The sequence below is a fragment of the Elephantulus edwardii genome, unplaced genomic scaffold (assembly GCF_000299155.1).
Source record: "Elephantulus edwardii isolate Elephantulus edwardi_28Jun2011 unplaced genomic scaffold, EleEdw1.0 scaffold00443, whole genome shotgun sequence".
In the NCBI taxonomy this organism is placed as follows: Eukaryota; Metazoa; Chordata; class Mammalia; order Macroscelidea; family Macroscelididae; genus Elephantulus; species Elephantulus edwardii.
In genome coordinates this window covers 237,185-245,168 of record NW_006400193.1, presented here as the reverse complement: position 1 = coordinate 245,168, position 7,984 = coordinate 237,185, and the positions used below count along the sequence as shown (strand labels likewise).

Sequence of the window (7,984 nt, the reverse complement as noted above, 5' to 3'; positions counted from 1 at the left end):
GGGGGAAGGGGAGGAAAGCAAGGGACTAGGGGACAAAGGAGCACAGGGCTTGGACACTACTACCAAGAGGTAGGGGGCAGGGCTTGGGCGCTGCTGGGGGTTTATGCAGCAGGACCCTGTGTGGTGGGGGCCTGGGGGTCATGCAGGTGCATGCTGCAGGGGGGTCACACAGTGGTGGGTAGTTGTTGCTCCTCTGGGGTCACACGATTTTCCCACCTTTGGAGTTCCGCGGTGGCTGGCAAACTGTTGCTCTTCCTGGGTCTCTTCGCGGGGGCGCAGGCCTTGTGGCTGGCGCAGGCCTTGTGGCTCTGATTTAATTTTCTTTAGCTTTAGTTCGAACTTGTATATGAGTAGTTGATGGTCTGTTCCACATCAGTACCTGACCTAGGTTTCACTGCTTATATTAAGCTTCTCCAATGATTTTCTTTTCCACAAAGGTGATCCGTCTGATTCCTGTGCATCAGGTGAAATCCATGTTCTTAGTGGCTGATTAGGTTTCTTATAAAAAATATTTGCAATGAAAAAAATACAGATTGTACAAAATCCTATCATTCTATCTCCAGCCTCATTTCTGTCACCAAATCCATGCTTTCTGGCTACTGATCCTTCTTACCTGTCCCAACTTTTGTATTCCAGTCACCCATTATTATCAATGCATTTTGGTTGCATGTTCGATGGATTTCCGATGGCAAACATTGGTAGAAGTTATCTATTTCTCCCCTTTGGCTCTGGGTGCATAAATTTGAATGATAGTGGTATTAATGTCTTTCTTGTATGCATATGAATATTATGTTGTCACTCACAACATTATATTTCAAGGTGGGTCTAGAAATGACCTTTTTAACTATGAATGCAACCCCATTTCCCCTCACCTTTTCCTTTCTGGAACAGTAGGTCATATGATTGTCTGATTATAAATGCCCCATCCCAATCCATTTTTTTTTGCCATTGCCTAGTGTGTCAGTATTTATGGATTCCATTTCTTTCTTAACAATATCCAATTTTCCTACTTCCATACTTCTCACATTCCTTCTTCTAATCATTACTGTCTGCTTTCAGTTGCCATATCTGCTAGTTTACTCTAAGTGTGCTCATAGGATTTTCAAAGACCTGTCATTTTGGAAGTGGATGGCCTATCATTCTTCTTAGTCTGTATTAATTTGGATACTCAGCTTTAGAATAATATCTGGGGGAAAAAAAGAAAAAAATCTGACAGACAAACATTTGACCTAAAGGAGCAGATGAAAGATACTTCCTCATTAGAGAAATAACCAATAGACTCAGTGTTAGAGTCCCCCTTGGTAAGTATGTCCCATTCCTGCTCCACCAGCATCCCCCTGCACTCCCTACTACCCTGGCCAGCACCTTCCCACCCCAAGACAACCCTTGATATGATGGTTCAGCCATCAAGTCACTTCTTTGATGCTGGGCATCTCCCATTGGCTGCCAGTTTCTCACCCTGCTACCTACCTGTCTCTTTTGAGTTTAGGAAGCTCTAAGTTTGAACTCCATGTACCAGCTTTAGGGAAAGATATATCCCTGAAGTAGTTCTGGGGAAAAGTTTTTGTCTCTGATCTTCTGCTCCAGGACTGTCTTCTTTTTACTTAGTGGCTCTGCTCTTCTGTTTGCAGGACACTTCTGTCACAGTTTTGAGTGGAGAATAATTCTAGGAAATGGTCTGTTGAGGAAGATTGAAGGTGGATATAGCCTATAACATGTTAACAGGCTATTTCAGTTTTTAATACTGAGGCCTACTGAGATACATCCAGGGTTTGAGCACCCTTATCAGCCTTAAGAACCAAGCTATAACAAGGAGTTTTTTCAACCACTCACCTTTGTGTAGCCTCTGCTGCAGACCTGTGGGGACCAATGTCTGTTCCAGCAAGACTGGCCTTTAGTATCATGACAAATATGGGCAAAAGGAGAAAAATAAAAGGAATTGTGTTGTTTTTTTTCTCTCCACCTCCCCACCACACCCCTTTCAGAGAGTATGATGGAAAGTCTGATCTTCATGTTGGAATAACAAACACAAATGGTGAGTTCATGTTATAGTATTTTAGCAAAAACCAACCAAACAAAACCACAATGGATCCAGTGAGAGGAGAAAGTATTTCCAGAAAAATGTAGTCATGGCAGCATCTACTATATGTGGTGTAGGGCATCACTGTCTCCCAAAGAAGAAATAATAGACCATTTTGGGTTGTTTTGGGGTTGGTTGTTTTTTTCCCCCATCAATAAAACTTATCAAATATTATGTAAAATTTTTAAAAATATCAATTCCTCAAAACTCTTTTTTACATGTGAAAAGTCTAGCTTTCTGACTCATTCTATGAGGAAGGAATTAACCTGTTATCACAAGAAAAGAAAGTAATTATTAGAAAAGAAAATTAAAAACTGTCATTGTTATGTGCTGTCAAGGGACTCATAGCAACTCTATGTACAATAGTTCTAAACCGTGCTCTATCCTGAGGCAACTTTATTGTCTCTGACACACCTACCCCCATTACCCTAGGCACTGAATCAATCCATCTCATCCAGAGTCTTCCTCTTTTGCACTGTCCCTCCCTAGCATGACATCCCTCTCCAAGGATTGATCCCCTCCTTGCAATAAGCACAAACCATGCAGATGGAGCCTCAGAATCCTTGCTTCCAAGGAGCAGCCTGATTTTTTCCTCTCCAGGATGAACATGTTTGTTAACCCAGCAGTCCATGGTATATTCAACTCTCTTTTCCAGCATCACAGCTCAAAGGCACCAATTCTCCTTCTGTCATCCCTAGTTATTGTCCAGCTTTCTGATGCATAGGAAGTAATAGAGAAGACCATGGCCCCAGAATTGGGCGCACCTCAGTCTCCAGACTAACATCATTGTTCTTCAGTACTCTGGAGAGGTCCCTGACAGCAGATTTTCCCTATGCGATTTGTCTTTTGATTTCCTGGCTGCTGGTACCAAGAATGTTGATTGTAAGCCAAACAAGCTGAAGCTGTTAACAATCTCAGTCTCTTCACCATCTATCATGTTGCTGCCAACTGGCCCAATGGTGAGAATCTTTGTTTTCTTGATGTTGAGCTTCAATCCATAATGAAGACTGCAGTCTTTGACCTTTTGCAGCAAATGCCTCAGATTCGCTTGAGTTTCAGCAAGCAAGGTTGTGCGATCTGCACATGTTCTTCCTCACAGAACCTAGCCTCCTGAATGATCTGTTCTGCATATAGATTTAAAAGGTATGTAGATAGGATGCATCTCTAGTGTACACATTTTCTGATTTTGAACCATACAGTGTTTCCTTGCTCTGTTCTGATGACTGCCTCCTGATCCAAGCAGGTATTGGTTTCGCATAAGCACAATCAAGTGTCCTCGGACTCCCATTCTTCTCAGAGTTAGCTACAGTTTATTGTAATCCACAGAGTCAACTGCCTTTGCATAGTCAAAGAAACAGAGATAGACAGTCCTCTGGTATTCTCTGCTTTCAGCCAAGATCCAGCTAACATTGGCTATAATATCCCTAGTCCCATGGCCTCTTCTAAACTGAGCCTGCACATCTGGCAATTCTCTGTTTATGTACTGTTCCAGTCACAGGAATTAGATCGAATACATCTGTTGAAAGAATTGCTGGAGAAGCTAAATATCATCTGGGAAAACTAGGCCAGGTGCTGATTGTGGAAGAAACCATCAACTACTCATATGCAAGTTCAAATGAAAACTAAAGAAGGTTAAATCAAATCCACAGGAACCAAAATTTGACCCTGAGTCTTTCTCACCTGAATTTAAAAACCATCTCAGGAACAGGTTTTAGGCCTTGAACACTAATGAGTGAAGACCAGGTGAGCCAGGTGAGACCAGAAGGATATCAAGGGTATCATCATGAAAAGGTCATTACAAAAATAGAGGAGGAATAAAAGACGAAGATGGATGTCAGAAGAAACTCTGAATATTTCACTAGAACACCGAGAAGCCAAAGCAAAGGAGAGAAATCAAGAAATTAAGGAGATGAGCAGAAGATTTCAAAGGGCATCTTGGGAATACAAAGCAAAGTATTATAATGACAGCTGGAGTTGAAAAAAGCACTGAACTTGCTCTGCATTTCTTAAGCGGACTTGCTCTGCATTTCTTAAGCGGAAAGAACTAAAGAACAAATTCAAACCTCAAGTTGTAATACTTAAAGATGCTTTGGGCAGAATATGAAATGATCCAGGAAACATTAAAAGAAGATGGAAAGAGTATACAGAGTCACTGTACCAAAAGGAATTGGCTGACACAGAAGTATTTCTTGAAACAGCATTTGATCAATAGCCTGTGGTGATGAAGGAGGAAGTTCAAGCTGTTCTCAAAGAATTAGCAAACAACAAGGTCCCAGGATATTAATTGATGGCATACGAATTGACATATTTCAACCAATAATTGTTGTCCTGGACACATTCACCAAGTTGTGCCAAAAATCTGGAGGACAACCACATGACCAAATGACTGGTAGATATCCATATTTGTTACCATTTAAAAAAAAAAAAGGTGACCCGTTAAGAGTGTGGAAATTATCAAACAATATTAATATCACATGCAAGCAAGATCCTGCTGAAAATTATATAAAAAAACTAAAGACTAGTGTCCTACATAAACAGAAAACCAGAAATTTTAAATATGATTTTAGTAATTGAATTCAGGACCACTTTACAAGAATAATACATCATGGTGAAGTGAGATTTATCCCAAGCATGCAGAGTTAGCTTAACACTCAAAAAAAAAAAAATCAATCCAGGCAATACATCATCTTAATGATCTTTTGAAAAATCACCTCAGTAGACACAGAAAAGTCATTTGGCACCAATACAGGGTCCATTCTAGATAAGACTTTGAGCAAATTAAGAATAGGGATCCTTAACCTGATAAAGGGCATCTACAAAAGAACTAAACTTACACATATTTTTAATTTATCTTTATTTTTAGTAGCATTAGTCCTTTTTTTGGAAAAAATAGTTAATCTCTTTTTTATTGGTTTGCTTACAAAGTTTGTATACATTGTGTTTCACACTATTCATTCACATTGTGTTTCATACAATGTTTCTCATGCATTATGAGTTTGTTTTAGACAAAGGAAAATTTAAATAAAATCACAATGTGATATTAGAGTGATGAAAGTTTGTTTCATTTTTAAAGTAGAAAGACAAATATGATCTAATGAGGAGAAAGACATCTTTCAACAAATTGTGTTATGACAATACTTATAAAAGCATTAACCTTGACCATTATATACACTATGCACAAAACCTAAATTGAGATGGGAAAACAGATATTGTAAGTATAAAATCTAAAAATTTAAATGTGTGAAAAGAATATAGATAAAACCTTCAAACTCTTCAAGTGTTATAGATTTTTTTCAGGTAGTATGTTAAATAACAATTGTGAAGAATATGGCTTGGATCAGATGCACCGTAGTCTCCAGACTGACATCATTGCTCTTCAGTACTCTAGAGAGGTCCTTGACAGCAAAATTTCCCAATGCAGTTCATCTTTTGGTTTCCTGACTGCTGATGCCAACAGCTTGGTTGTGGAACCAAGCAAGCTGAAGCTGATAACAATCTCAATCTCTTCTCCATATATATTGGGGTAAATTTATTACTTATTTAAGGGAACTCAATAAAAGGATTTGTAAATGTAAAACTTCCACAAAAATATTTGGAGATTATTATCCTGGTACATCTCATAGTCTCAGCTTCCCAGGGCCATTTCATAGCATGCTGAACAGCAGGTCAAGCCACACTTGGGTTTACCTGGAAGAATGCTTGCTGAGGGGGCATGCAGGTGCTCACGGGAGTCTATATCTAAATCTCATTAGGTGTGTGACTACTTTCTGTTCTTAATAATCTCTCGATAGCTCTCTAGCATAATCTTAAAGCATAACTCAAGTTTATAATATGTAAACTTACAAAAGGGGCTGCTGGTATTTTCTAAATTCTCTTTGTAACAGGTACATTTGTCCTAAAGCTTCTGGATGACTTGTGTATTGGTTTGTAGGGGTGGTGTATAATTACAGCATACAAGGTGTCCACCGTGATGAAGCAGGGTGGGAACAGAGCATAAACATCCCATTGCTGCAGCCCAACATGTATGGACTGATGGACCAGTGGAACAAGTACCTGGAGGAATTCTCCAACTCAGGGATCTGGCTGCCTCACAGGTACGTGACTCTGAGGACCCTGCTCATTGCTGACATTTGTGATACAATTGTGTGAGAACTCAAGACCTCTTAGTGAGATATCTGCTCTTGTAACAGAATTTAAATGGGCTGAATTACTTGGAGATGTTGTTGAATGCCAATGAGTTGGAACTGACCTATAGTTCACCCTTCAGTGGGTTTCCAGAGGCAGTAAATTGCATAGGAGGAGATTACCTATCTTTCTTCTGGGAGCAGGTGGTATATTTGTATCCCACATCTTTGCACTGGCGGTGCAATTTCTTTTTTTTTTTAGATTTTATTTATTATTTTATTTGTGTGTACCATTAAATCGGATCTGACTAGTACAGGAGGAGATTGTTCCTCCTTCTCCAGCAGAGCATCTGGTGGATTCGAACCTCTCGCCTCTGGAATTGCAGTGCAGCTTCTTGACACTAGGCCACCAGAGCTCGCTGGCAGTGCAATTTCTAATCACTGAGATCAGTCAGTATAAATGTAAAAAATATATTTAAAGCATTTGAAGAGCTCACAAGAGGCATATTTAATTGCCTAGGTATTTAATTAATACTTAGCATTAAAAACATACATAGCGAAATCCATAACATATTCTCCTAAAACTAAAAATTATAAAAATAAAAGATTTTGTATTATTTTTTGTTTTTCAGTAAGTCATACCATAAATTATATTAAATATAGAAAAATATTTTAAGTCTAATTTTTGTTTTTCACTAAGATACCAGGAGCTATGGTGACTTTATGATAAGGAGTCACACTGCCAATCCAAAAACACTTGGTTTGAATTCACCAGCTACTCCATGTGAAAAAAATGGAAAATCTCCTGTGTTATTTATTGCATCTGAAAACCCACTAAAGGGTGAGCTATGAGTTGGTTCTGACTCAATGGCATACAATAACAATAACAATAGCCAGTTTTAGCAATTTAAAAATTATTTTATAATTCTTTTACTGAGCTTCAGTAGATAATATAGAACATGTGTGGATTTTTAGAGTTTTGAGGTTTCTTTGAAATAGATTTTAGACACTATATAATAATATTTAATTTTCACTGCAATCAAGACTTTCAATGAAAACTTAAGTTCTCAAATTGGTAATTAAGCCACCATTGTAAGTAAACATTTGGGTGAGTCAGCTCCTGTTTGTACAAAAGCAGCAAATAGAAACAGCCCAAGATGCCAAGCTGTTTCTTAGGAGTCACAGCTCTGGAAACTGTAGACAAGTGGGCCAGTCAATTCTCTGGACTAAGTTTCGATGAGAAAATCCTTCAAGAGTGTCATAGCTAGTGCCTGAGAAATTTGAGATCAAAACTTCTTCCTCCCTGTCCTTGTCTCTTCAGGTATGATGAAGACAACCATAACTGTTACAGTTACACCCTCACATTCGTCAACAGCATTCTGAGTATTGAGGGTAAGGAGCAGCTAGACAAGACTGACTTCACAGAGACCTATGTGCTCCCAAGGACAAGGAAGGCCTCCAAGTATATCATGCTTTATCGGGCCATAGAAGAGCTTGGCTTCTGTATAAATGACCCTCCCCAGAATGAGACAAATCTACCTTATGGAAGAAACATGCAGAGCATATGACACAGGATGCTAGGGACTACTGCTTCATTGTTGTTGTTAGGTCCATTTAGCTTCTATTTGTGATGACCCTGCATACGTCCTCCCCTGAACCACCTTCAATTATCTCTGCTGTGCTTAATAAACTCATTGTTGCAGTCACTGTGTCAATCCAATTCTTTGAGGCTTTTCCTCTTTTTTGTTGACCCTACAAGTGTGATGTCTTTTTTCAAGCA

The 7,984-nt window shown here is 39.0% G+C and overlaps 1 protein-coding gene across 1 annotated transcript in view; it reads left to right on the top strand.

Annotated features, from left to right (window-relative positions):
* Positions 1-7,772, top strand: part of LOC102858893 (chromosome unknown open reading frame, human C3orf83) — a 17,458-nt gene extending 9,686 nt beyond the window's left edge. Inside the window, exons 2-4 of the mRNA XM_006902732.1 lie at positions 1,986-2,035; positions 6,012-6,174; positions 7,526-7,772. Of these exons, the coding sequence (XP_006902794.1) occupies positions 1,986-2,035; positions 6,012-6,174; positions 7,526-7,772 (460 nt within the window). The remainder of the gene's footprint in view (positions 1-1,985; positions 2,036-6,011; positions 6,175-7,525) is intronic.
* Positions 7,773-7,984: the final 212 nt, after the last annotated feature.